Source organism: Chionomys nivalis, chromosome 6 (assembly GCF_950005125.1).
Source record: "Chionomys nivalis chromosome 6, mChiNiv1.1, whole genome shotgun sequence".
Classification (NCBI taxonomy): Eukaryota; Metazoa; Chordata; class Mammalia; order Rodentia; family Cricetidae; genus Chionomys; species Chionomys nivalis.
In genome coordinates this window covers 6,302,817-6,330,237 of record NC_080091.1, presented here as the reverse complement: position 1 = coordinate 6,330,237, position 27,421 = coordinate 6,302,817, and the positions used below count along the sequence as shown (strand labels likewise).

The following is a 27,421-nucleotide window of genomic DNA, read 5'->3' as shown; positions in this document are numbered from 1 at the left end:
GGCTGCTGCGGAGTAAAAGCGCGGCCGCCGGGAGCCACGTATATAGACTCTCCGAGTGGGGCGTGGCCTCGAGGGACCTGTGCCGCACTCCCATTGGTGGGTACACAAAGAGACGAGTGGCCTGTGCTGCGATTGGCTGGTAGTGTGGAAAGGGCGGAGCTCAAGCGCGGGCTGCCCCACGTGGGGACTTGGGCTGGGAGGAGCGCGTACCCGGGAAGCCGCGAGTGCCAGAAAAGCGAGAAAGAAAAAAAAAAAAAAAAAAACCACACACACAGACCCAAAAAAACAGAAGTTTCTCTCCTGATTTCCCGGCAGCCGCGCTACGCAGGCCGCGCGCGGGGTTTCCAGCGCGCGAGGCTGGCCTGGACTTTCGGGGAGGGCTGTCTGGAATCCCCTCCCAGTCCCGGGGAGAGTCCCCAGCCTTTCCCAGGCTCAGCCCAGGGAAAGGCTGTGCAGGCGCCCGGGACCTCGGTCTGCAGCCCTAATCTTCCCAGGATGGAGACTTTTTGTGGGTGGGGAGGTCCTGCCCATCTTCGGAGACCCCAGACCTTGAGTAACCGAACTTCTCGCGTGAATGCAATCCCGGCCTTGGAGGGTTGTACAGTGTTCTAAATCAGTAAGCGCTTTAGTAACTTCGAGGACGCTGGGATTCTCACCGCAAAGTGAGAAATACCAAGGCACCCACCACCGCCACTGCGACGGTGCTTCTAGAACGCAATGCCCGCTCCCGGGGGTTGGGGGTGGGGGTCTCACAGAAAGCTACAGCTATCCGGCGGTCTTGGCAGATAGCTTAGGGGTCTCCCCGGAGGCCACTGCTGCATAGCACCAAGGGATTGCTGGGGGCAGATCAGGAACCCTTTCCCCCTCCCGGCACCCAGAGAGTTTCAGGGTGGGGTGCGCGTGGGAGGCGCAGGTGAAGAGAGCTGCAGGCTCTGCGCTGCGGCCCCGCCTCCTGCCTGACGGTCTAGCCTCGGACCGCTTCCCTACACCTGACCTTTGTGGTGGGACCGACGCAAAGCGAAAGTCAGCTGCCCCTGGGACAAGGTGCATGGATGGCAGCCACTCTTTTGTCACTAGCATTTTTGCAGTGCGCAACATGAGCCATAGACCCTTTCCGCCACGCATTTATCTCGTCCACCCTTTGGCTAGCAAAGGGACTAATAATCTGCATTACACAAAAGGGAAACTGAGGCTTCCGAGGTCGTTAGTGGCTGCTGGGGGCAGAGCGAGACAGCAAGAACACGAGGCGGGCGCGCGGGCAGACCCCGCGTGGGGCTCTCCCACGGTCCACGGGGGCTCCTGGTGACTCACACTGCGTCCCCTCCTCCGCCAGCCTGGGTAGCCTGGCCCCGGCAGCGCAGCACGGTTCCCCCGGATTCCCAGCCCCCGGGTCCAGTGACGCATCGCGCCTCCTCCGCGCCGCCCACCGAGAGCGCGAAATGTCCCTGGCGTGAGAGGCGCGCTGGCGACACCTGGCGGCCTCAAGAGGTCTCTGCGCGCGCAGCTTCCGGAAAGGGAGGGGAAGAGAACACTTGCAATAGGTTTTTGGGTTTTGTTTTGTTTTGTATTTTCCCGATGCTGGGAATGAATCCAGGGTTTCGTGATGCCAGGCATGCGCTCACCACCGATATCTGTATATACTAGATCCCAACCCGACATATGCTATACATACAATATTTTAAATATCAACCATGAAGGGCGGGAAAGATGGCAGTAGGGAAAGGAGCTCGTTGGCCGGCATGACTTTGATCCGCGGAACCCACAGGGTGGAAGAAGAGAACATCTGACCCCCATAAGTGCTCCAAGGCGTACTAGTGCCCGCACACACAAATGACTTTATTAGATGCTTGTTTGAATTGGTCTCCCTACTGTGGCTGTGGTTCCGTGGGTAGAGCACTCCCGCATGCCCGAGACCCTGGCTCCCTTCCTCTGTACCACATGATATGGTGGTACACACTTGTCATCCTGGGATTGACAATACTGGGGACGCAGAGGCAGAAGGATCAGTCAGCAGTTCAGAATCACTCAGGGCTATGCAGTAAGTCTGAGGCTAGCCTGGGCTTCGTGAGTTTCAAAGGGGGCGGGGCCGGAGAGGCAGTAGCTAAGAGCACTGGCTGCTCTTCCGGAGGACCTGGGTTTAATTTCCAGCACCCACACTGTGACTCCAGTCCCAGGGAATCTGACGCCCTCTCCTGGCCTCTAAGGCTCCAGGCAAGCACCAGGTGCATAGGCGGCACAAAACCAATAAATGTACGATTTTTTTAATTAAAAAAAAGAAAAGTCGGGCTGGAGAGATGGCTCAGTGGTTAAGAGCATTGCCTGCTCTTCCAAGGGTCCTGAGTTCAATTCCCGGCAACCACATGGTGGCTCACAACCATCTGTAAGGAGGTCTGGTGCCCTCTTCTGGCCTGCAGACATGCACACAGACAGAATATTCTATACATAATAAATAAATAAATATTTAAAAAAAAAAAAGAAATATCAAGAAAAGTCAAAGTAAGAGTAGGGGACATGCGTTTAATCCCAGCAGTCAGAAGGCAGAGACAGCCTGGTCTACAGAGCGAGTTCCAGATAGCCAGGGCTACACAGAGAAACCCCGTCTTGAAAAACAAAACAAACAAAAAGCCCAGGAAGATGCCTTGAATCAGAGCTGGGCCACACCAAGACCTAGCATTTGGGTTCTAGACAGAGAAGGATTGGGAGGGGCGATCCGAGTCTATGCCCACTAAGGAGAGGCCTGTGGGATGAGCTGGGCTCTCAAAAATCAGGACCAGCATGAGGGCAGTGGAAACTGCTGGCAAAGGCCAGGCTCCCGGGAGAGGCTGTTGTGGCTGCTGTCAGGAAGCACCAGGAAGGGCCTGGGCTCCTAGAAACATCATGGTGCTTCCCTGCTTTCCCTTCTCCTTCCTGCCTTTCTTTTCCTTTTTGTTTGTTTGTTTGTTTTGAGACAGGACTCATGTAGTCCAGGATGGCCATGGGCTCCTGACATTCCTGTCAACATCACAGCTGGCTTATGCCATGCTCCAGCACCTTGGGGACACTAGGCCAGCGTTCTACCAACTGAGGCCCAGTCAGGGTCCCCCACCTTGTAAGATGACAACCAGTGTTAATGTCAACCAGCAAACTCTAGAATCACCTGGCATACAGGGCTGTGGGGTTGCTTGTAGGACACTCTTTTGCCTGCGTTAATTGATGTGGGGAGATGCCTCTTAATGTGGGGGGCACCATCCCCCAGCTGAGACCCTGGACTACAGGCCTACAGAAAGCCTGCCTGGACTCTCCCACCAGGACCGGCGGTCTCTGGGCCTGTGAGCTCCCTTACTGCTTGCCCAGGAGAGGACGAGACAGTGTGTGCACCAAGGACAACCTGTGTGCTCTCCTGTGCGTCCTTCCACATTGTGCTGGCTACAGTGCCTCACAGGCCTCACAGATCCCCCGGCTGGCCAGTGAGAGACAGGATCCCTGCTTCTGCCTCCCTTCTCCAGGGCCCGGGGCTGACAGGCTGGGGAGGACCAGCCCCCACATCGGGATGCTTCAAACTGCCTGTCACTCCAGCTCCTCTGGGCTCCGTGGGCAGTGCACTCACACACACATATACACACACAATTAAGATGTCTTTTCAGACAGGTTGTGGTGGCACAAGCCTTTAATCCCAGCACTGTGGAGGCAGGGGGATCTCTGTGAGTTCAAGGTCAGCCTGGTCTACAGAGGGCTACATAAATAAATTCTGTCTTAAAAATTTTTTTTTTTAAATTATGGGTAAGGATATGAGTCAATTGCTGAGTTCAATCCCAGGAATCATCAAATAAAAGAATCTTAAAAACCAGAAATCAGAAATAAAAGCATGGTCTTAATTCCAGGCATGAAGTGGGCAAATTCCTTCTCTAAAAGGTCATATGCCAAAAAAAAAAAAAAAAAAAAAAAAAAAAAAGACCATGTTTATGCAAAGGTCCTGCCACAAGGTGGGGAGCTATCAGCTGACCTTTGATACTCCTGTGGGTGATGAGGTCACGGCTTTGTCAAACGGTGCAGTCATGGTGGGCTCCCTTAAGGAGGTAGCATCTAGCCGGGCGGTGGTGGCACACGCCTTCAATCCCAGCACTCGGGAGGCAGAGCAGGCAGATCTCTGTGAGTTCGAGGCCAGCCTGGTCTACAAGAGCTAGTTCCAGGACAGGAACCAAAAGCTACAGAGATGAGTTCGAGACCAGCCTGGTCTACAAGAGCTAGTTCCAGAACAGGCTCCAAAACCACAGAGAAACCCTGTCTCGAAAAACCGAAAAAAAAAAAAAAAAAAAAAAAAAGCTACAGAGAAACCCTGACTTGAAAATCAAAAAAAAAAAAAAAAAGGTAGCATCTAAATTGAGCTTGGAAAATGAAAGCGCCAAGAAGACAGAGCAACCTGTACAAAGGTCGTGCAGGCCAGAGTTTGGCGTGTTGGGAGAGCATCCAGGAGGTCTGTGTGATTAGAGCCGAGGGAGGAGGGAGGCAGAAGGGGGGCAGCAGGAGGGAGGCAGAGGCCATTCTGGGATCAGGGACTCGAACTCTGAACCAGAGGAAGGTGGCAGCCCATGGGCAGAGGCAGTCAGAGAGAGCAGAATGGGAGACAGGGAGCCAGGCCAGCCAAGTGGCTCTGGATGACCCCGCCCCCACGGAGGCCAGGAACTTGAGAGCGAGGCTCTGACGTCACGTTTTCTCACAGGGTGCAACAGGACTCTGGTCCTGTCCCCAAGGAGAATTTTCGGGGCAGTGACTCAGGCTCTCATCCTCTGAGCGGCCAGACATTTGTAAGACAGGAAACAGCCGGCAGCAGGTGGGGTTGGCGCAGGTGCGGGCGACACACAGAACAGCTGGGGGCAGGAGGCCACTGTCTCCCTACTTGTGGGGACAGGACATCTGACGGCTTCAGCTTCCCAACTCTCCCTGTCTCAATTTGGGAAGAGATTTCGGCCCTGCATCCTCAAGCGACTGGCCTGATCTCTCTGAAAGTCTGTCTGCACCGAAAATCTTTTCTCAAAATGGTTACATAGGCTGGGCTTGCAACAAAACGCCATTCACCCCACACCTTCCCCACCTCACCTGCAGGACAGTCACCAGGTAGCCCTCCTTCCCCGTAAGCTTTATTGTTTTGCTTTGAGACAGGAATTCTGGACCCAAGATAGTTTCAAATGTATAATCCTAATAATTCTGCGTCTCAGATTCTAGGTTAGGCTAGATTATAAGGAGGTCAGCCTGGGTAATAAACGGACACACTGTCTCAAAAAAAAGTGTGTGTGGTTGATGTGTGAAAGTCTTTTCTAGAAGCCCATAGTGGCTCATGGGTGGAGCACCCCCAAAAATCCCACAGGGAGGAGCTGGGAGCATGGTAGGATGGAGCCCTGCATAGAATCCCCCAGTGAGGGGGATGGGGGCGTGGTCAGGGTGGAGCCCCGCCTAGAATCCCCTAGTGAGGGACTGAGGGCGTGGCCAGGGATAAAGAACTTTTTATTATGCTCCAGGCTTTGGGTTTTATCTCCAGTAGTGGGAAAACAAAATAAGGGAGGACAAGGCTTAGTGGTTAGGTGCCGGCTGTGAAAGACTAAAGAACTGCAGCACTTGATCCACAGAACGGACCCACGTAAAGATGGAAGGAGGTGAAGTTACCCTCTGATGACCTCCACCAAGGTCATGTCAAGGGGCTCTTGCATGAGCCCATACTGTTGTAGGAGCCTACCGCTGCTTGTTGTCCCGGCCGGCTGCCCAGAACCAAAATAACCTCACAGAAACTTTATTTAAAACACTGTTTGGCCCATTAGCTCTTCTTTTTTTAAAAAAATATTTATTTATTTATTATGTATACAATATTCTGTCTGTGTGTATGTCTGCAGGCCAGAAGAGGGCACTAGATCTCATTACAGATGGTTGTGAGCCACCATGTGGTTGCTGGGAATTGAACTCAGGACCTTTGGAAGAGCAGGCAATGCTCTTAATCACTGAGCCATCTCTCCAGCCCTAGCTCTTACTTCTTATTGACTAACTTTCACATCTTAATTTAACCCATTTTTATTAATCTGTGTATTGCCACGTGGCTGTGGCTTATCATCTAAAATTCTGTCTGGCTCCGGAGGGGCTACATGGCTTTTCTCTTTTTTTCACCTCCCTTTTCCCAGCACTTTGTTTAGTTTTCCCTGCCTAGCTCGGTTCTTTTGCCCCATCAGGCAAGCCAGTTTTCTTTATTAATTAACCAATCGTATTCACAGCATTCATCAGCACAGCTCGTGTAGAATGCACACGTGTACACACACAAAGAAAGACACAATTAAAACAAAATTTCAGTTAAGCTTTGACACTGCCCCCATGCTGGAGGAAAATGAATTTCTGCCCTGGATGCACTGATGATGCACCTGATGCAGCACCGGAACCCACTCTGCTGCACAGTACAACTTTCCTACACGTATGAAGTTAGATTAATTTCCAGGGCTGGTGCCATGGCTCAAAGGATAAGGGGGCTTGCTGCCAAGCCTGTTTATCTGACTGAATTCAATCCCAGGATCTGAACAGTGGAAGGCAAAGACAGAGAGGCTCCCTCTGTCTTCTAACCCTCACTGTTACACGGGTACAACACCCATGCATATTAAAATAATTTCAGATGTAACAAAAATTGTAGTTTAGGGGGCTGGAGAGATGGCTCAGCGGTTAAGAGCACTGACTGCTCTTCCAAAGGTCCTGAGTTAAATTCCCAGCAAGCACAGGCAGAATATTGTATACATAATAAATTTAAAAAAATATTTTTTAAAGATTTATATATTTATTTAGTTAGTTAGTTATTATGTATACAGCATTCTCAGTACTCTGCCTGCATGTATGCCTGGAGGGTACCAGGACTCAATACAGATGGTTGTGAAGCCACCATGTGGTTGCTGGGAATAGAACTCAGGACCTTTGGAAGAGCAGGCAGTGCTCTTAACTGCTGAGCCATCTCTCCATCCCTAAAAAAAAAAAAATTTAAAAATTTTAGTTTAATTCCTAAATTGGGGATAGAAAAAGATTGTTGAGGACTCCTCTTAATAAGATTGTAAATGTGGTCTGTCTCAAAATATCTCCTTTTTTTGTTGACAGTGGTATTAACATAACTGTTAAATATTCAATTAAAGTGTATATATTATATTTTGTTTTTTGTGGAGGGCTTGTAGGTGTGAGGTGCGCACGTGCTACAATGTGGCAGTCAGAGGCTCCCAAGTGGGTCATCAGGCTTGGCAGCCAGTCCTAAGTGTATGTTTTGAGAGGGTGTTTGTTACACAGCAAAGCTGACTAATACCTACGCATATCTTTTACTCTTTATTTTTACCTGTTTTTCTGAACTTGCCCAGTGGGACTCCTCAGGGCCGGCTCCTTTTAGTGCCGATTTAGCACCTGTGCTTCTCCTCCTCTGTCCAGATAGGTGCTCTGTGGACATGGCTGCCCTCCCAGTGCCCACAAGGAAGCCTCCCCACCCTGCTTGATTCACCATGAAGCTCACGGTGTTCTAACCCACTTAGAACTTATCCCTGTTAGCTATTCTCGAGTCTCTGTCCTCTCTAGTGACAGACTCACAGAAAAATGTCCCCATCTGTGGAGCTCATTGTCCAGTGAGTGTCCAACTGACCCCAGGATTTTGTTCTCAGACAGGGTCTTCTATATCTTGGTTGGCTTGGAGCTCACTATGTACACCAGGCTGATCTCAGACTCACAGAATCCCCCTGTCTCTGCTCCCCATCGCCAGTCACAGTCACAGGCTGTTAAATTATACTAGAGGTGCTGGAGAGAAGGCTCAGAGGTTAAGAACACTGACTGTCCTGAGTTCAATTCCCAGCAAACACATGTTGGCTCACAACCATCTGTAATGAGATCTGGTGCCCTCTTCTGGCCTGCAGGCATACATGCAGTCAGAAAACTGTATACATTATAAACAAATAAAGTCTTTTAAAAAATTATGATAGGGCTGGGCGGTGGTGGCGCTCGCCTTTAATCCCAGCACTCGGGAGGCAGAGGCAGGCGGATCTCTGTGAGTTTGAGGCCAGCCTGGTCTACAAGAGCTAGTTCCAGGACAGGAACCAAAAGCTACGAAGAATCCCTGTCTCGAAAATCAAAAAAACAAATAAATAAAATAAAATAAATAAAAAAAATTATGATACTAATCGTAGGTTGAGTCCCCAAATTCTGGGAGTGAGCTTGGCACAGCTCCAGAATCGAAATTCCTAAATAGGCCTCTCTCAAATACAGAATTCAGTACCCAGTCTCCCCACCAGTCCAGAAAAGACAGTTTACACTCCAGATTCCTGAATCTAGCATCTGGAAATACAGAATTCCACAATTTGGAACCCAAACTCAGGACCAAAATCTTCCTGAAATCCAGGCTCCGAATTTCACCTTCTCCAGAGAGCCAAGCTCCGGAATTTCGAATACAGCCCAATGGGCTAGAAGCCAGCCAAGTCCTTTGGAATGCAATTTATTTATTTTTATTATTATTTAAAACTGGCGCCAAAATCCAGCCTAGGCGGGGACAGTGGCGCCAGGATATGGAGGGTAGAGGGATGGGCACAGAGCAGTGAGTTCCAGGGCTGAGGGTCCAGAGGTCCGGATTTCCTGTTCACAGCCCTGTACCCCCAAAGCAGACAGCAAGCAGCCACTTTGTAGCGCCCCAGGCACGGGGGCGGGGATAGCCCAGCTTCGTCTTCTGCTGTTGGAGGGGTATTCTCCAGGCCAGTCCTCGATTAACATGGGTCTCAGTTTTCGCTCCTGGAACCCCGGGTCCTCTACTCCCCATCCTCTGTTTTCAGAGCCGGTGGGATGGGTAAGCCAGCAGGTCCGGGCAGTGAGGGGACACCTCGGCTGCAGCTGTCACTGCAGCTGTCACCGCCCCATCCGCTAAGCGCCAAAATTTGAAAATCGCAGGACAGCTTCCAAAGTGCACGTGGGAGGAGAGGGTCCCGCCCCATCCAAGGCACCGCGGGGTTTTCTGGGACTTAGAGTCCAGAAGTGCAGGGGTGGGGTGACCCAAGAACCCCGCCCCGTGCTGAGAGAAGTCAACCGCAAGCCTTGGCTTTGCAAAGTACAGCATGCCAACAAGTGGGGGGAAACACACTTGGGAGGGAACAAGCCCTGAAGCTCAGAGTACAGCAAGGGCCGAAATGGGTGAGGGCCCAGTAAAGAAACGGAAACGGCCGCTTTGTGTACGGAAAAGGAAAAGTTTATTCCAAACTGTTTCTTGGGCTGTCACCCAAAGAAAGCAGAGAGGCGCGACAGGGGGAATAGATCTGAAGGATTACAAAGAGAAGGGGTACCAGGAGAGGAGAGGGGCCAGTGAGCTCGAGGAGGAGATGAGGGTGGTTGGAAAAGTGAGTGGAAGCTGGGAGAGTCTAGAGGCCGTTGTGGACTTTGATGTGTTGTTAGGCACCACCGGGAGGTATTAATTGGAGAGCCACATGTCCCTTCTGCCAGAGACAAGGAAAATTACTCCTTTTGGCAGATGGGAACAGGCTTCAGAAGTTCCTGAGAAATGCTGGCTTTTCATCTAACTGCCAGAAATCCCCCTACAGCTCAGGGTGAGGTGGGCCTAGACTCAATTTCGAGTCATTGGGCCTGTCCTTTTATTGGAGCGGGGAGTTGGGTCGCCATTCCCTTTGGGTCTGAGAAGAGGAAATGCATGCAGGCCAGTGGGAATCAGATAGGAAAAGAAAATGTTTTGTTTTCCAGGAGATGAAACCTAGAGCCGCCCATTGCTCTGTTTTTGCTTTGCTTTTTCTCTTTTTCTTTTCTTTCCTTTTTCTTTCCTTCCTTTCCTTCCTTCCTTTCTTCCTTTTTTTTTTTTTTTTCTTTTTGAGAAAGGGTTTCTCTGTAGCTTTGGAGTCTCTCACTAGAACTTGCTCTATAGACCAGACTGGCCTGGAACTCACAGAGATCTTCCTGTCTCTCTCTCCTGAGTGCTGGGATTAAAGGGGTGAGCCACCACCGCCCGGAGGGCCTACTGCTCTTTAGGTAAACTCTCATCTACACTGGGGCATTCTAGGAGAGGCTTTACCCTGACCACGACCACTCCCCCAACCCATTTTTTTAATGTTTTATCTATCTATCTATCTATCTATCTATTTATTTTATTTTTAGTTTTTTCGAGACAGGGTTTCTCTGTAGCTTTGGTGCCTGCCCTGGAACTAGCTCTTGTAGACCAGGCTGGCCTCGAACTCACAGAGATCCGCCTGCCTCTGCCTCCCGAGTGTTGGGATTAAAGGCGTGTGCCACCACCGCCAGGCTATCTATTTATTTTTATGTTGATTGATATTTTGTATGTATGAGGGTGTTGGATCTTCAGGAGGGAGTTCTGAGCTGCCACGTGGGTGCTGGGAATTGAACCCAGGACCTCTTGGAAGAGCAACCAGTGCCCTTAACTGCTGAACCTCTCCAGTTCCTCCCCTAGTTACATTTTGCAAATTAGTAGCTTTAATTGTAAAAAAATGAAAAACAGTAGCAGGTCCTTTGACACTAAGTAGCTCTTAGGCTAGGTGAGCTCAGGGCTAGTTCTTCCCGTCCTGACTTCAGAGGCTGGCTGCAGCTGAGCCTGCTAGAGGTGCACAGAAACAGGCTGGGCTCCTGATGGTGCCCTACAGGGGACAGTAGGACTGATTGGAGAAGAGCGGTACCGTCTGAGTCACATTCATAGCCTTGCTATGCTGTCTTCAATCCTCCTGTCTCAACCTTCCCAGTGCTGGGAAGACAGTGGATATTTGCTTTGAAATGGTTCTTTCAAGTTTTTAAAAAATTCCATTTCTTTGTGTTTCTGTATTTGTGGAGGTCGGGGAACAACTTGTGTGAGTCAGTTTTCTTCTGTGTAGACCGAGGGATTGAGCTTTGATCATAGACTTGGCAGCATGTTCCTAACATCTGAGACATTTCGCCCGCCCTTGCTGTCTTTTTGTTTGATTACTTTGCATTTATTTAATTTACCATTTATTTCTGTGTGTGCGTGTTACATGCGCTCATGTGGAAGTCATAACTCTGAACCCATCCCCTACAAGGGACTGAACCCGGAGGCGAGGAGGCCGGACCCTGGAAACTACATCTCCTGGCATGCCTCGCACGCAGCCTCATAGACTACCTCTCCCAACGTGCTCCGTGCCCGGGAGAAGACTACAAGTCCCGGCGAACCACGCGCGGCGGGCAGCGGCGCCATCTTCCGCGGCGCGGATTGAATGAGCGCGCCGCACCGGGGCAGCCGAGGGGATCCGCGCGCCGCCGCCTCCGCCATGGCGTCCCTGCCTCCCCGCGCAGGGCCCGCCACGCCGCTTTCGCCCGCGCGCCTGTCTCGGCTGCAGGAGAAGGAGGAGCTGCGCGAGCTCAACGACCGCCTGGCGCACTACATTGACCGCGTCCGCGCTCTCGAGCTGGAGAACGATCGGCTGCTGCTACGGATCTCCGAGAAGGAGGAGGTGACCACGCGCGAGGTACGTGGGTCGGCACCGGGGACGCGGGGAGCCGACAGACGGATTCCGGTGACAGGTGCAATAAGCTGAGCCCTGCCCACCGGGGACCCCAGGGACGGGTGCATAGGGCTGAGCCCTGCCCACCGGGGACCTCAGGGACGGACGCGTAGGGCTGAGCCCTGCCCATCGGGGACCCCAGGGTGCATAGGGCTGCACCCCGCCCACCGGGAACCTCAGGGACGGACGCATAGGGCTGAGCCCTGCCTATCGGGGACCCCAGGGTGCATAGGGCTGCACCCCGCCCACCGGGAACCTCAGGGACGGACGCATAGGGCTGAGCCCTGCCTATCGGGGAACCCAGGGTGCATAGGGCTGCACCCCGCCCACCGGAGACCTCAGGGCCAGGGCCTGATATCTGAGTCTTGACCAATGCAGATCCCCTGGGGCAAGTGCAGACAGCCAAGCTTTGCCCACGAGAGGACCTCAGGGACAGGTGCATAGGGCCTGTCCATCAGGAGACCCCAGGAACAATTGTAGAGCGCCAAGCTCCGCCCACTGGGAGTTGGGATGGAGACGCCTCTCTCACTGGTGCAAACAACTAAGCCCCACCCACCAAGGGACCGCCCAGGAACTGGTGCAGACCGCTAAGTCCCGCCCACTAGGAGATCAGCAACTAGTGCAAACAGCATAGCCATGCCCACTGGGGTGGGGGAGTCGGGTATGGGGCTGAGGTGGGTGTGGGGTGCAGATGGGTCCAAGTCCCTCTCAACTGAGGGACATTAGGGACAGGTGACAAACAGGTGTAAACAAAGTTAGTCCCCGCCCCCTGAAGCTCCATCCACCCTGGGACTATTGGGGGACAGGTGCTGATGGAGTTAATCCATTCCCTCTCCTCGGGCACCCTGAAAGACAAGTGTAGACTGAGCTAAGACTCCCAATAAGGGGTCAAGAGATTTAGGGGAATGCTCCGCAGGTGGCCTCAAGGACCTTGGGACCCCTTCACAGTCAGGAAAGCCCCGCCCACCCAGGGTCTTAGGTTTAAAGGACCCTGGGTGATTCCTATGACTCCCCAGATATATATGCAGAGACTGAACAAGTCCCCCCGAATTAGGGGCTCATGAGACCCTTGGGGACCCTAAGTCAGTGCTGACTGGAGGCTGTCCTGGGGGCCTTTGGGAGAATCCCTTAGGGACAGACTCCACCTACTGAGGGGTTCACAGGTCTCTGGGACCCCCAGTAAGGGATCAGCTGTAGATTGTTCTGGGAACCTCTGATGAACAACTCCACTTTAGGCAAAGCTAGCCTTAATTGGAGTGTGAGATTCGGGGCCCCCGGAGGAGGGGTGCAGACTAAGTGAAGTCTTTCATCCAAGAGATCCTGGGAGGGAGTTTTGATGAGGGACCCTGAAAAAGAAGTGTCGGTCAGGGGTCATCCTTCAGAGAAATTCAGACTTTTGGGGACCCACTGGGTAAGGGCACATTAGGCGCAGTTCTGGGAGACCCCTGAGGAGTGCATGTTGGGGGGCTGTCTGGGGTTCTAGAGTTTGAATGGTGGAACTGTTGCTCGGGGTGACCATTGGACAGGGTTAGGGGCTGGGCAGGATCCACCCACTGCAGGGTTCAAGGATATCTTGGGGTGCCCCTGATGAAGGGTCCAGCAATGAATGGCACAGAATGAGCCACCCACCCACTTAGAGTTGCTAGGGTATTTGAAGGCACTACAAGGGGAAGTATGGGAACCAGTGGCTGAGGGTCATGATGGGAGGACCGGGTTTGCCTCAGCAGTGAAATGTCTCCCACCTACAGGGATGGGGGGATGGATATGGGGATGGCCTCTTGTCCTTGTGTAGGGTAGGAAACTCAAGTCCACTAAGAGGGGGTGAGGGGTCTTGTTGGGGTGTCTCTCAGACAAATCATGGATGGGTCCCAGGTGGTCAGGGATATAACTGGGGTAGGACAGGAACCGCTGTGTCCCTCCAAAGTCTGGGGTGAGGGTCTGAGAAGACATTCTCATGTCTTAGGAGTTAACAGGATGCCCAGAACGGGGGTGCTTGGGCTGGGGTGCTGTTTGCCAGGTAGGCTCCAGATGTGGGGGCGTGTTGTATAAAATCTACTAGGTATTGGGGACCCTGGAAGCCCCCAGGACTTCACTCGCTCAAGAGACAGGAGGTTGTTTCATCAGGACCCCTGGTGGGTGCTTGGACCTGGGGATAGGACCCTAGCCTCAGATAAGAACTTCTAGTGGTCAGGGTGGAGCTCCACCTAGAATCCCCAGTGAGGGGGCTGGGGGTGGTCAGGGTGGAGCCCCGCCTAGAATCCCCAGTGAGGGGCTGGGGGCGTGGTGGGGTGGAGCCCCGCCTAGAATCCCCAGTGAGGGGCTGGGGGCGTGGTCAGGGTGGATCCCGCCTAGAATCCCCAGTGAGGGGCTGGGGGCGTGGTGGGGTGGAGCCCCGCCTAGAATCCCCAGTGAGGGGCTGGGGGCGTGGTGGGGTGGAGCCCCGCCTATAATCCCAAGTGAGGGGCTGGGGGTGTGGTGGGGTGGATCCCGCCTAGAGGTTTTGTCATCTATGCAGTGGAACAGCAGTGACCCTTAGGAGTGTCACCTGCCTGGACAGCACTCAGCATTCTAGGATTAGGATGGTTGATTGATGCGTGTGTGTGTGTGTGTGCGCGCGCGCGCGCGCGCGGTTGTATGTATGTGGAGACCAGAGGTCAATTTTGGGTGTCTCTTCAGTCATTCTTTTTTGTTTTTGAAGATCTACTTATTTTAGTTCTTTGAAACAGGATTTCTCTTTGTAGCCCAGGCTGTCCTGGAACTCACAGAGATCCGCCTGCCTCTGCCTGGCTTCTTCCCGGTTTTGTTTTGTTTTTAAACACAGCTCAGTGGCCTAGAGCTGGCTGATTCAGCCTTGTCGGCTATCTCAGCTAGCCATCCCGCAAGTCCCAGCTGTCCTCCTGCTTCTGCCATTGCATTGCTGAGATTAGAAGCGTGTGCCACCACATCCAATTGTTTTTTTTAAAGATTTATTTATTTATGTATACAACATTCTGCCTCCATGTCTGCATGCCAGAAGAGGGCGCCAGCTCTTATTACAGATGGTTGTGAACCATCACGTGGTTGTAAGCCACCATGTGGTTGCTGGGAATTGAACTCGGGAGCTCTGGAAGAGCAACCAGTGCTCTTAACCACTGAGTCATCTCTCCAGCCCCCACATCCGATTTTTTATGTTGGTGCCGGGGATCGGAATGCTGGTCCTCAGACTTGTGTGGCAGACGCTACTCACTGAGCCATCTTCCCGACTCTGGCTGTTTGTCCCACAGACATCTGGAGCTCCCGGGATCTGCGAGCATGTGCGGTGCCCGCCCTAGTGGATGCCACCTGTCCACACATGCCACTTCAGTTCCTCGGTTTGCAAACATGGTCGGAACACAGGGCTGATTTTGGACTTAAGTGTGAGACAGCGTGGTAGCAGCAAGTGTCAGGCACACCGCCCTTCCGGAAGTCAGCCTGCCTAGTTTCTCCGTGTCATGTAGCCTGAGGACAGCTGGCTGGGTGGCCGGGCGACAGGGGGTGGGGGAGGAGTGGTTACAAAGGACACCCCCAGGCAGCACAGGCCCACCTGTCAGGGTTGTCTTCCGGGCAGCTTGGCAAGGGCAGGGACAGCTGCGGTTGGAGACACCACTGGCACTTAGTGGGCGTGCCCGGCGGGGCAGGCGCAGAGATGGGGGATGGCGGGCACGCGAGGAAGGCATTTGAAGGTGCCACTGAGGGCTGGTAGCTGCTGCCTGCTGGGCACGAGGTGGCCTTGGCCTTCCTGCCCCACTTAGGCCACGCAGGCTAACTGGGGCCACGTGTGGCGACATTGGTGTCTGTGGGGCCGTGGACAGTGCGGTGGTGTGTGGGTGGGGGACACTGAGCTGGCTGTCCAGGGAGGTGGTGCTTGGAGAAAGGTTGAAGGAGGGGGATGCAGGGAGGCTGCACCGTGGCCTCTGGAGGCTGGGGTATAAAGTTCCCCACAAAGAAACTCAACCTCACTAACTTCCTGCCCGGTGTCCTATTGCTGGGCTAGTGTGTCTTGGGGACAGGGAGCCCTGGAGGGGCCAAACTCTCCCATCAAGGGCACTGAGGCGATGGCAGATGTGTGGCGGAGTCTGTGGCTGCGCACCGCAGCGTCCCCACAGGCCCAGTCTTCCTGCTCTCCAGGCACGTGGCCTCCGGCTACACGGGGTGGGAGGCAGCGTTGCTGAGCCGCACCCACCTGAGATGACACCGCACACGCAGTTGAGCACACACAGTTGACCGTGTGCCAGGGAAGCTTTGTTGAGAATGCTGTCAAGTTAGGCCACACACCCCAGCCCTGTTCAGATGCTTCCAGATCTAGAAACTGCCTTTAATCCCAGCAGTCACAGGAGGCAGAAGCAGGCAGAGCTCTGTGAGTTCCAGGACAGCTGGGGCTGCACAGAGATACTTTGTCTCAAAAATAAAAAATACAAATGCAGAAGCCATCTTAGATAGGTAGTAGGTTCAGCAAGGGTTGCAGGCCTAGAAGAGACCAGGCTGGTCCACCCATGGGGTCCAAGTGGAACAAGGCGTGGAGCAGGCCCGTGTTGCATGCTTTCGCCCGATTCCCCAGTGTCCTTTCTGCCCCACAGCCCATCCAGGAACCAGCAGGATTTCAGCTGGCGCACAGGTGTCTGGTGTGAACTAATCCTCCTGCCCTGAAGCGCACATCACTGTCACCTCACCCCACCCATTTCTCCTTTGACATGTGTGGCAGCCCAGTGGTCACCTCTGTTGCTAGCTTCATGGAGCTGTTGTATTCTGCTCCCCTGGGTGCCTAGCGAGTGCTCACCTTGTAAGAAGTGACCTGGCAGTAGGCGGGGTTTAGGGTCACATGTCAGTGTGCATGCGTGCGTGCCTGTGTGTATGTCTGTGTGTGCATGTCTGTGTGTGCACACGCATGAGTGTATGTGTGAGCATGTATGTCTGTGTGCGCACACATGAGTTGTGTGAGCATGTATGTCTGTATGTGCATGTATATGTGTGTGCGTGTCTGTGTGTGCGCATGAGTGTGTGTGTGTGCACGCGCGTGTGTGTGTGTATACGTGTCTGTGTGTGCGCATTGAGTGTGTGTGTGCATGTATGTGTGTGCGCGCGTGTGTGTGTTGTCTATAACACCTCTGCACCTGCATCCGTCGTAGAAAATGCTGGAGTGCACACTTGTGAAGATGGAAGATTTATCTGGGCTGGAAGTCTTGGCTTTGGCCTGAGGTTGATTTGGGATGTTGGGGTACAGAAGGGTCACGTCTCAAGCTGTCTCCTTCAAGGGCACTCCACACACTAGGCCCTGCCTATCCGTTCTGGGGTGAGGGGAGGTGGCAGGCACAGCCCAGATGAGAGGGTGCATTTTATTGCCCCCACACCCTCCTCACCCCAGCCCGAGTGGCAGACTTTACCCGATGTTCAGAGTCCAGGGCAGGGGCCGCCATAGGCTCACACGCACAACACGTGCGTCCCATTGTGCTCTGTGCCCCGAGTCCCACCTCCACTCGGCCATCTCTGGATCGCTTTGGACATTTCCTGTCTGTCTGGGTCCCCCGACTGTCTCGTCAGGGTTGGTAATAGTCCAGCTAAAGGGCAACTGGTAGCTTGTGCTATCCTTTGCCTGAGTGCTGGGGACGCTGGGCTGCCCCCTAGTGTCGGCTGGTGGCACTGTGCATGATGTACGGATTTCCATGGGAAGTGTGGTGCTGGGTCAGGCAGTGACCCTGGCTGCCTTGGGAGGCTCTGTGATGCTGGGGTCATGGGAGGTCCCTCCTGACCTGCTTGTCCCTCTGACATCCTCGGGTGTAAAGAGCTGCCTCCCTGCCGTCTGTCCCCACGTGTCGTTAAACACATTAAACTCATAGAACAATAGGAGGGAAGAGGGCCAGGGAGAAATCCGACTCTTGAGACCCCCTGGTGTGTCCTGGGCAGCTCTGGGTGGCATGTGGGCAGCAGGTGGCAACCATCTTCACAGCGGGGTCAGTGGAGAGGCCAAAGCACATGTGCACCAAAGAGCCCTTGCTAGGGATGTGGGGGGTGACCCCTGTGGATGTGGGGGGTGACCCCTGTGGATGTGGGGGGTGACCCCTGTGGATGTGGGGGGGTGACCCCTGTGGATGTGGGGGGTGACCCCTGTGGATGTGGGGGGTGGCCCCTGCGGATGGGTGAGGGGGGTGACCCCTGTGGATGTGGGGGGTGGCCCCTGCGGATGGGTGAGGGGGGTGACCCCTGTGGATGTATGTGGACAGCTGGAGGGCCTTCATCTCCCAGCCTTTGTTCTCATGGTGCTGATGAATAGAAGGCAGATTCAAGGGCTCCAAAATTACCATAATAGGGACAGGAGTGTGACCCTGCGGAGCCCCAGGAAGGCTCCCTGTGACCATGTGTGAAATGATCAACACTAAAGAGGCCACAGCTGTGGCACTGGCTCAGTGGGGAAGTGCCTGCTGGCACTGGGCACCTGTCATCTCAGAACTGGGCCATTAGGGCAAAGAGAACACATTCAACCAGGAATTCTAGCCTGGGTCATGGGGTTCTGCGTGCCTGCTGACCCGAGTGAGGCAGGGTTGTCCCACAACAGAATCCTCTGGCCCCGAGCCGATGGTGCCCAGTGGGCTAGCTGGCTTTGGCTAGATGTTCCCATCCAGGCTCAAGGGTCTGTGGCCTGTCCTTGCCATCCCGATAGGCTAAGCTATGGAGAAGGGAAAGTCCTGACTCCTTCCGGAAAGAGCCCGGACTCCTCTGAATATGTAAGACGATGACATGGGGTGGGCAAGGGCAGTTCTGTCTCCACCGTCACCCCCCGCCCTGTCTCCCCAGGTGAGTGGCATCAAGGCCCTGTATGAGTCGGAGCTGGCTGATGCCCGGCGCGTGCTGGATGAGACAGCCCGGGAGCGCGCACGGCTGCAGATTGAGATGGGGAAGCTGCAGTCTGAACTGGACGAGGCCAGGAAGAGGTGGGGACCCGGCTTGGTGGCTGAAGTGCTTGTCCCACAGGAGTAGGATGAGTCTGGATCCTCACAACCCACTGGCAATGCCAGCACGGGGATGGGTGAACCTGCCTCCACCAAGAAAGTGGGGAGCGACTGAGGAAGGACCCCCATGCACACGCATGTAAACATGAGAACACACATCAGAGGACACTAGAAAGGACAATGGTCATGCCTCGGGTACACAGGTCCAGTAGACCTGGCCCACAGCGGCCAGGGATGGGATGGTCGTGGGGTCAAAATGGAGCCCCATGTCCGCCAGCCTGGAGCTGCTGCAGATGGCCTGGCATGGGCACATGCGTTTTCTGACTGGGCGCCTCAGGACAGGTGAAACCCCTCTGAGGCTCTTGAGCCTTCGCAGACATGCTGCTCAGGAACAGCAGGCTCAAGCCTCTCTGCTCTCCTTAGCCTGTGTGATTGTCCCCTGTGGTCCCAAGTGTCCCTCACCAGAAGCCCTCCTCTTCCCTGTGCCCGGCAGCCCCTGGCACTCCACACCCGGGACTGGAGGTTCACCCAGGATGGTGGCGCAAGGATGAATTGCAGTCAGTGTTCTATGGCTGAGCGGCTTCCTGGGCCCCAACCAGAGCTGGCTTCTGGGTGCTGCACTTCTGTAGGCAACTAGGCAAGGTGTGGGCACCTTCAGCCCTGACAAACACGGCTGGTGTAGCCCACTATGGCCAGTAGCTTCGGTAGGGTTAGGTTTGGTTTGAGTTTGCTAGTTTTGTTGTTTTTGAGACAAGGTCACACTCTGTAGACCAGGATGGTCTCAAACTTGAAGCCATCCTCCTGCCTCAGCCTCCCAGTCCGCCTGTAGTAACTGACAGGGACCGTGGTGATGTTACACTTGGCCTCCCTGGAGCTTCTGACCGCTCACCCTCCTTTCAGTGCCAAGAAGCGGGAAGGTGAACTCACGGTGGCCCAGGGCCGCGTGAAGGACCTGGAGTCCCTGTTCCACCGGAGCGAGGCAGAGCTGGCCTCAGCCCTCAGTGACAAACATGGGCTGGAGACCGATGTAGCTGAGCTCCGAGCACAGCTGGCAAAGGTGGGTCTGGCGATGCTGATGTCCTGCTTCCCGGTTGACATGGAGAAGCCCAGGTGGCATCCGAGCCAGGTGACTGTCCCCTCAGTTTGCTGCCCTGTCTCTCCCAGGCAGAGGATGGTCACGCTGTGGCCAAGAAGCAGCTGGAGAAGGAGACGCTGATGCGTGTGGACCTGGAGAACCGCTGCCAAAGCCTGCAGGAGGAGCTGGGCTTCAGCAAGAGCGTGTTCGAGGAGGTGAGCATGTGTCAGCTGGACAGACACCCTCCCCAGCTCCTGGAAACCACAGGGCTGCCTCTTGGTGTCTGCTCCAGTGCTTCCTGTCCCCTGCAGCTTCTTACGGATTCCCTCTCTTGGGTTTTATTTGGTCGTTTTTGTGTTTCTTCGTTTCCTCTGGGGTGGGAGGAGGGCTCATGTAGCCAGAATAACGCAGGCCTTCAGATTTGGAGCAGCCATCTTCACCTGAGGGGCCATCTTGCCAGCCCTGGGTCTCTCTTGACATTGGTCACTGGGTTTCCAGGCCATCTGAGTCATCGAGAATCTCATATCAAAAATGTGAAACTTAGTTGGGTACAGTATCGCATGTCTTTAGTCCCAGCATGAGGGCAGAGGGCAGAGGCATGCCCGGGGAGTTCCAGGACAGCCGGGGCTCTTGAAAGACTAAACAAACAAACAGACCAAATCCAGCTTAAACTGGGTCAGCAAGGGACTGGAGAGCCAGCTCAGCAGTTAAGAGCACTGGCTGCTCTTCCAGAGGTCCTGAGTTCAATTCCCAGCAACCACATGGTGGCTCACAACCATCTGTAATGAGATCTGGCACTGTATCCTGGAAAGTGTATATATAATAAATAATTAAAAAAAAAAAAAACTGGGTCAGCAAGATGGCTCAGTGGTTAAAGGCGTGTGCTGCCAAGACTCACAACCTCAGATGAACCCCCAGAAACCACATAGTAGAAGAAAACTGACCCCACAAATTGTCCTCTGATCTCTACAGCCATATCCTGGCACAATAACACCCCCACAAATACACACTCATAAAAATCAATGTCAAAAGAACCTTAATTTAGCCTGTCTACTTAAGGTCACCATCCCAGGTCTGAGGAACAGGAAGTGACCTTGATTTATGAAGACCTCATTCAGCCAACGTTGGGGTCTCACCCTAACCTTCTAGCACTCTGGGGTGCTGAGCATGGTTGGAGTGACCAAGCCTAGATGCAGCTCTGCCCCACAGGCTCCCAGGGACCAGCCATCACACTGCCCATTGTGTCATCACAGCCCAGAGCAGTGGCCCCGGCCCTGCCTGTGGTCACTGCTGAGGAAGAGCCTGGACAGGAGACATGCCTGTGGAGGTGTGGGGCCACAGGCAGTTCTAGCCAGGGCCAACCAGAGGGGCCGCTGCCCTACCATCCCCAGAGGCCGTGTGAGCTTCAGTGGGGCCCTGTGAGGGGAGCTGGAGAGGGACCTCCGAGGGTGTTCACAGACCACGGCCCTGTGACAGGACCCAGGAGACAGACCCAGCCTGCAGATGGCCCTAAGAGGAACTGCCTGACGGCAGCCAGGCCTTTGAAGGAGACTGTGGAGAGCTGTGGGAGGGAGCTCAGCCCAAGACCACTGAGGGGGTGCGTGAGGCAGAGCCTGAGGGGGCTTGCGAGGACCCCTGGGAAGACACTCTCAGAAGGAGCCCTAGGGGCTCCCAGGACTTGGAAGAGACACCTCCAGGTCCCTGCGAGAAGGCAGATGAGGGGTGCACAGCCAGGAGCCGCCTCTCGAGCAGCCGTTCGGGGCACCAGGAAGGTATGTGTTCTGTCCTGAGAAGCTTGTGGGAGGCCGCTTCATCCTAGATCCCTGTGCTAGAGGCTGTTTTGTAGGGAAACTAAGATCTAGCCAGGCGGTGGTGGTCACACCTTTAATCCTAGTAATTGGGAGGCAGAGGCAGGCAGATCTCTGTGAGTTCCAGGATAGTCAGGGCCCTGTCTCAAAAAAAAAAACAAGAAACAAAACAGCTCCACCCAAGTTGATCCCCACCTTCCCACGTCAGCCGTCTTCCTGTGGACGCTGCTGTCACGGCACGCCTCCCCACTGTCCTGCTGTCTGGGGCCGCTCTGCTCCCAGCTGGATCTGGAACTCCAGGCACCTGGGTAGGCTCTGTCATTGGCTACCTTAGATGTCTTATTATCATTTGGAGGCAGGGTCTCACTATGTAGCCCTGGTTAGTCTGAAACTTAGCGTGTAGACCAGGCTGGCCTGGAACTCACAGAGATCCGCCTGCCTCTGCCTCCCGAGTGCTGGGATTAAAGGTGTGCTCCCTCACCACCCAGCTCCTGGCATTCTTTAAAAATTTTTAAGATAGGCTCTGCCTATGACTATGAGCCCAGGCTGACCTTGAGGTTGCAGCCATCTCTTGTCTTTGGCTCGCGAGTCCTGGGATCTCTTGACCTTTCATGCCCGGTTCTCTCTCGGCACGACCCGTTTCATCAGGGTTCCTCCGTGCTATAGACTGTATCAGAGCCTCGCTCCTCCTGTTCATGCCTGTATACTCTTCCAGTGTGTTCACGGCCCAGGCTGTTGTCCATCGTGGCTGGGGCATCCACACGCTTGATCATTGGTGAGTTGCATGCAGCCTGGCACAGCCGGGTCATCTCCTTCCTGCTCATAGGAGGTGCGGGAGACCCGGCGGAGGCATGAGAGGCGCTTGGTGGAGGTGGACAGCAGCCGGCAGCAGGAGTACGACTTCAAGATGGCGCAGGCCCTGGAGGAGCTGCGCAGCCAGCATGATGAGCAAGTGCGGTTGTATCGGCTAGAGCTGGAGCAGACCTACCAGGCCAAGGTACAGCCATGGAGGAGAGGGAAGGGGAGCCCGATTCTCTGCCACCTGTGCTCATACTCCCCAACTTCTCCAGCTGGACAATGCCAAGCTGAGCTCGGACCAGAATGACAAGGCGGCTAGTGCGGCCCGTGAGGAGCTCAAGGAAGCCCGCATGCGCATGGAATCCCTCAGCTACCAGCTCTCAGGCCTCCAAAAGAAGGTGATGGAACCTAGCCCTGCCCGCCAAGGCCTCTGTGACTCCATGACTCTAGTCCTCCCCCATCCTGCCCATCCCGTCCCTCCACCCACCCTTCTGGTCCCTCACATCTGAGGCTGCAGAGGCCACACTGTGACCCTGCCACACCCTTCCCCAGGCCAGCGCTGCAGAGGACAGGATCCGCGAGCTGGAGGAGGCCGTGGCTGGGGAGCGTGACAAATTCCGCAAGATGCTGGACGCCAAGGAGCAGGAGATGACGGAGGTGCGCAACGCCATGCAGCAGCAGCTGGCTGAGTACCAGGAGCTGCTGGACATCAAGCTGGCCCTGGACATGGAGATCAGCGCCTACCGCAAGCTACTGGAGGGCGAGGAGGAGAGGTGTGTGACACCAGGGGCCTGGAGATGAGGGGAGGGGCCAGGAGAGTGGGTGGAGTTCCTGAAAACTGGGGGTGGGTCTGGCTGGCTGGTGGTGGAGGCCTGGAAGTGGGCGGGGCTCCTCAGGCCAGGCCATGCCTTGCCTCCTGGCTACTCTCACACTTCCCTCCCTGCAGACTGAAACTGTCCCCTAGCCCGTCTTCCCGGGTCACCATCTCTCAAGCCACGTCAAGCAGCAGCAGCAGCAGCGGGGTTGGCATGTCTGTGGGGCGGGGCCGGGGCAAGCGCCGACGGCTGGAGACTGAGGACACCCAGGGTTCACGCAGCAGTGCCTCGGGCGTGGGCGTGGGCAGTGGCTCCCGCCTGGCACAGCAGGCCGCAGTCACAGGTGTTGTGAGCATTGACGAGGTGGACCTGGAGGGCAGGTTCGTGCGACTCAAGAACTCCTCGGACAAAGTGAGTGAGGGGCTGGGTGGCTAGGGCCCACGCTCCCATCCCGGAGGCGGGGGTCAAGAACATGCCTGGGTTTCAGGACCAGTCTTTAGGGAACTGGAGGATCAAGAGACAGGTCCTGGAGGGTGAAGACATCGCCTACAAGTTCACGCCCAAGTACGTCTTGCGGGCCGGCCAGACAGTCACGGTAGGTGCCAGGGAATTTGGGGCTTGGGTGGTTCCCAACACTGAGTCCCACGGTGGGAGGCATTGTGTGAACTCCACCTGTTCTGAGACCAGCCCCGTGGCCACTAGCTGCCATGTATGACTGCCACACCCCTCAGGGTACCTTACTGTCCAAATGGTATCCTGTGTCTGAGGCCTGGCAGTTTAGTTTGGGGTGGAACATCTGGGCCCCAAGGTACTTGGGATTGCAGTGTGGCTCCGCAGCCTAGTGTCTGGGCCACTGTGAACCTGTCTCTCTGTCCACGTCCCGGGGCCACTGTGAACCTGTCTGTCCATGTCCTGGGGCCATCCTGCAGGGACAAAACCACTGAAGGGCTTCATTGTGTACAGCCATTGGCTGGCCCAGGCCCTGAGGTGTCTGACAAGGGCCATCTTGGGTCCTCAGGTGTGGGCAGCTGGCTCAGGGGTCACCCACAGTCCCCCATCAACCCTTGTGTGGAAAAGCCAGAGCAGCTGGGGCTCTGGGGAGAGCTTCCGCACTGTGCTGGTCAACGCAGATGGAGAGGTACGAACATGGCGGGGTGAACTCGGTCCTGGCGTCCCCTTTCCCTCACGGCAGCTGTGACTGAGCTGAAGCCTAGGGTGGCCCCTAGCGGGGGTATCCAGCACATGGCAACCCTTCTGTAGGAGGTGGCTGTGCAGGCCGTGAAGCAGGCATCTGTTCCGGTGAGCGAGAATGGGGAGGAGGAGGAAGAGGAGGCCGAATTCGGTGAGGAAGACCTTTTCCACCAGCAGGTAAGGCGTGCGGCGTCACACCTAGTGGGGCTTCAGACCCGGGTCCCACAGTCCTGCCTCAGACAGCCAGGACACCCTCTCCTCGGCTGGGGGGGGGAAGAGGAGACTCCAGCCGAGTCTGTGCTGGGGACAAAGTGTGTGGGACCTGTCTGCTTGCTTGGGAGCAGGCTGCCTAACTCCAGCCCTCATCTTTGCAGGGGGACCCAAGGACTACCTCAAGGGGTTGCCGGCTGATGTGAGACCTGCCCCACGGTCACCAAGGTCTCCACAAAAGTCCCTGAAATTATTTTTTATAGTCAGCTCTCATAGTCCTTGGTCCATTTCTAGATGACTGTTGAGCGGCCGTGAGAATGTGGGGGGCTCTCCCTGCAGGCTTCACCCCTCCTGTGTCACCTGGTTGATATAGAGGCCTGGGTCAGAAGCCTGCAGGCTGAGGGCCTTGGGCCTGTGGCCGATGCGGGAGGGTCAGGAGCATGGCTGCCTGTTGAGGGTGGACCTTGTGATGCTACAGTGATTCACTAGTTGAGTTTTCTTTGAAGCTTTTTAAATCAAATCAAATCAAATCAGGTTGCAGAGGGCTGTGGTGATCACCAGCAGCCTATCAGAAGTCGGTAGCTCTTCAGACACAGGGCAGTCCCTCTACTCCTGGGGTTGGTCAGAGGGGCTCCAGCTCTGCCCTGAGCCAGCCTCAGGGCATCGGGTCCCTTCTAAAGGTGAGGACCAAGAAGGAGGAAATCCATACAGGATTGCCACTCCAGTAGACCAAAGGGGACAGATGATGGATGCCCCAGCCAGTGTCTACTCACACGAGTGTGGCCAAACCAGCTGTGTTCATAGTCCCACGTGTACACACACTGCATGGCCCCTCTGTGCCCCCCACCCTGCTGGCTTGGCCTGGATGCTTGCTGTGGCAGAACATAGTTCCACAAGCTCCTGGTGCCAGCTGTCACCTGTCACCTTCACTTCCCCATCACAGACACACGGTATTTTTTTAACGGATATTTATTTTTTTACATTAGCAATGCAGCTCACTGGGACGCTGCTCTGGGGGTTTTCAGGCCCAAGGCTGCCAGGAATGGAGATCACTGAAGTTCAGCTTTCTTGACTGAGCCGCGGGGAGTGGGGTGTGTGTGTTTGTGTGTGTGCTGGCTGTCTGCTGGCACAGCAGGTGGTAGCAGTAGTTCAGGCCCAGACTCCCCAAGGCAAGATCTCTAGGCCACAGGATGCCACTGCTGCCCCCGACCCCTCAGAAGATAGCTCCATTTTCTTTGTGACACGTGTGGGATCCCGGACTGTGTGTCTAGTTGGTTTCAGGAGTGTGGGCAGGCTGCGGTCTCCACGCAGCTGCACCTGCCCAGGTGCCCTCTGCTGCACCCGGCTGGAGCTGTCTTCCATCTGTTTGCCAGCTGGGCTGGAGTAACCCTCAACCCCACAGGGGTCCTGTTTTGGCGCCAGCAGGCGAGGCAGTTACAGGGGTGGCACTGCGGCTGGGGAGCAGCCTGCACTACGCACATCGCTCAGCTTTACAGGTTCTGTTTCTTTTCTAAGATGCATGCCAAACATGTGTTTCGCCTTTTTCTTCCCCCTCCTATCATTTGTAATATTCATTTTACGACTGGAAACTTTTGTACACTCAAATAAAAATTTTGATTTTAACCACAGCCTCTGAGTTGATTTTTCTGGCCCCCAGAGCGCCGAGCGCCTGCGAGGATTTCATGTAATAGTGCGGGTGCTTGGGCGACACGTGCACATGCGCGGCGGAGACTTGATAAAGTCATTTTGCGCCTGCAAGAAAATGTACAACCTTTTGGGAGTTGTAGTCTAGGTTTCATTATCCGCGATACCCCAATGGACACTCTGGGTTTTTCCTAGGGACGGCGCGCAACGTCTTGTGGGAACTGTAGTTTGAACTTTACCACAGCACCGCGGACGATCGCTTGTCGGGGAGCGCTCGGAATTGTGGGAGATGTAGTTTGGTTCGTTTCCATGGTGACTCGTACTACAGCTTCCTATGGGACTGGTGACGTCGCGCGCAGCCTTATGGGAACCGACGCGGCCTCCGTTTCCCGTGGTTCCCCGGCTTCCGGCGCTTGCGGGTCGGCGCGCGCTACCGCGGCCCGGTTGACTGCGCAGCCATGGAGAGCGGCTTCGGTTCGGACTTCGGCGGCTCGGGCAGCGGGAAGCTGGACCCAGGGGTCATCATGGAGCAGGTGAAAGTGCAGATCGCCGTGGCCAACGCGCAGGAACTGCTGCAGGTGCGGGGCGCGCCGGGATTGGTGATGGGGTCCCCCCGGGTGGGTCCCCCCTGAGGCCTCGCGTGTGTCCACAGAGGATGACGGACAAATGTTTCCGGAAGTGCATCGGGAAGCCCGGGGGCTCCTTGGATAACTCGGAGCAGGTGAGACTCCCCGGGAACGGCGGGATGGTGAGGGGCGCGGGGTCACGAACCGCAGGGAGTGAGGGACTTGGCGCGTGCGCAACCCGGAGCCGCAGCCTGGCTAGGAGTTCTGCGCGTGCGCAGGAGTGAGGGCAAAGGCTTCTGCGCATGTGTAATTGTAGTCCTAGTGGGTGATTAATTCCGGGTCATGTGACGCTAACTCAAGCTGGAGTCTCCTCCACTGCAGAAATGCATCGCCATGTGCATGGACCGCTACATGGACGCCTGGAACACCGTGTCCCGCGCCTACAACTCTAGACTGCAGCGGGAACGAGCTAACATGTGACCGGCACCTGTTCCTCGGGACACCGTGTGCTTGCCCACGGTCGGAACTGTTTCCATACCCGCAAGGGCAGCTTGTGTCCGGTGACCCCAAGTTATCAGCATGGAGGGCTCGGAGGTCGAGGCCTCTCCTGGGCTGCGCTGCCCAGCTCGGTCTCAGAAGAGAGAGAGGACCAGTTTGAGCGCCGGGATCTGGCTGCCCCCACCTGAGCTGCGCTGAGAGCAGGCCAATAAATGGTTGCTGGGGCAGAGAAGCTGGCGTGTCATTCTGCTGCCTCAGGTCCCCTCTGCATAACATAGTAGGCCTCCCAGGGTATTTTCCCTTCGGTGTCCGTAGCCTGCAAACTCCCAGGGAAGGGAGCGGCCTTGTGCATGACTGAGCGTGGT

The 27,421-nt window shown here is 55.2% G+C and overlaps 2 protein-coding genes across 3 annotated transcripts; both read left to right on the top strand.

Annotated features, from left to right (window-relative positions):
- The first annotated feature begins 11,185 nt into the window (after positions 1-11,185).
- LOC130875805 (lamin-B2) lies at positions 11,186-25,976 on the top strand. Of its 2 annotated transcripts, XM_057772034.1 has the most exons (12): positions 11,186-11,453; positions 18,297-18,433; positions 19,352-19,508; positions 19,616-19,741; positions 22,161-22,331; positions 22,405-22,530; positions 22,685-22,905; positions 23,079-23,358; positions 23,435-23,542; positions 23,966-24,085; positions 24,208-24,315; positions 24,513-25,976. In XM_057772034.1, the coding sequence occupies exons 1-12, from the start codon at positions 11,202-11,204 to the stop codon at positions 24,552-24,554; spliced, it is 1,848 nt and encodes a 615-aa protein (XP_057628017.1). In that variant the 5' UTR covers positions 11,186-11,201; the 3' UTR covers positions 24,555-25,976. The 2 variants fall into 2 exon arrangements, with proteins under 2 accessions (XP_057628017.1, XP_057628018.1); XM_057772035.1 differs by lacking the exons at positions 11,186-11,453; positions 18,297-18,433; positions 19,352-19,508; positions 19,616-19,741 and adding an exon at positions 19,751-21,250.
- A 396-nt stretch (positions 25,977-26,372) lies between these two features.
- LOC130875806 (mitochondrial import inner membrane translocase subunit Tim13) lies at positions 26,373-27,289 on the top strand. Its single transcript, XM_057772036.1, has 3 exons — positions 26,373-26,570; positions 26,645-26,713; positions 26,940-27,289. The coding sequence occupies exons 1-3, from the start codon at positions 26,451-26,453 to the stop codon at positions 27,036-27,038; spliced, it is 288 nt and encodes a 95-aa protein (XP_057628019.1). The 5' UTR covers positions 26,373-26,450; the 3' UTR covers positions 27,039-27,289.
- The last annotated feature ends 132 nt before the right edge of the window (positions 27,290-27,421 follow it).

Coding starts and splice junctions, on each gene's coding strand:
- LOC130875805 (XM_057772034.1), top strand. CDS start 11,202: ATGAGCGCGCCGCACCGGGGCAGCCGAGGGGATCCGCGCGCCGCCGCC. Junction 19,509..19,615: donor TCCGAGCACAGCTGGCAAAG/GTGGGTCTGGCG, acceptor TGTCTCTCCCAG/GCAGAGGATGGTCACGCTGT. Junction 23,359..23,434: donor TCAAGAACTCCTCGGACAAA/GTGAGTGAGGGG, acceptor CCTGGGTTTCAG/GACCAGTCTTTAGGGAACTG.
- LOC130875806 (XM_057772036.1), top strand. CDS start 26,451: ATGGAGAGCGGCTTCGGTTCGGACTTCGGCGGCTCGGGCAGCGGGAAG. Junction 26,571..26,644: donor ACGCGCAGGAACTGCTGCAG/GTGCGGGGCGCG, acceptor GTGTGTCCACAG/AGGATGACGGACAAATGTTT. Junction 26,714..26,939: donor CCTTGGATAACTCGGAGCAG/GTGAGACTCCCC, acceptor CCTCCACTGCAG/AAATGCATCGCCATGTGCAT.